General features: G+C 43.3%; 1 protein-coding gene across 1 annotated transcript in view; it reads left to right on the top strand.

Moving 5' to 3' along the window:
• The first annotated feature begins 241 nt into the window (after positions 1–241).
• AXDND1 (axonemal dynein light chain domain containing 1) overlaps positions 242–540 on the top strand; it is an 80,153-nt gene continuing 79,854 nt past the window's right edge. The window contains exon 1 of the mRNA XM_010850253.1: positions 242–402. Coding sequence (XP_010848555.1) covers positions 324–402 — 79 coding nt within the window. The 5' untranslated portion in view covers positions 242–323. The remainder of the gene's footprint in view (positions 403–540) is intronic.

Genomic DNA, 540 nt, shown 5'->3' on the forward strand with positions numbered 1-540 from the left:
GGTGGTGCCGGTGGTCGGAGGGGTGGGTCCAGGGTGTCCTTCCCGGCCTGGGCCCAGGTATTTTAGTTGCATCAGATATCTTGGGAGAGCCCAGAAATCTCCCCAAAGAAAACCCAAGGTAGATGAATTGTAAACTCCAAATTTAACATGAACACTAAACGGGTATCCCTCCCTCCCTCCCCTTCTATGTCTCTCTTTTTTCCCTGCAGGTCTGTGTTGCAGCTCTGCCAAACCCAAGTACTGTATGCCGGTAATATGTTTGTAGATTAGCTTTCCGGAGGGGTATTTCAACTAATTACAGAGAGTGCTAGGCCTTGCTTATAATGTCACTCCCGAAAACACCCTCCACGTCAACACCTGAGGGCAAAAACTTGAAAATCTCTGCATTCAAGGAAGAGACAGGTAACGTTCGTCAAGGCATAAGTAATCATGACCATAATCAGAAATCACAACCATTCACTTTTTTCCTTAATCTGAGATTTCAGATACTTTAATTAATTTTGTTTTACCAATATACTTGTTTAAATAAAATCAAAAGCC

Source organism: Bison bison, unplaced genomic scaffold (assembly GCF_000754665.1).
Source record: "Bison bison bison isolate TAMUID 2011002044 unplaced genomic scaffold, Bison_UMD1.0 scf7180017864289, whole genome shotgun sequence".
Lineage (NCBI taxonomy): Eukaryota > Metazoa > Chordata > Mammalia > Artiodactyla > Bovidae > Bison > Bison bison.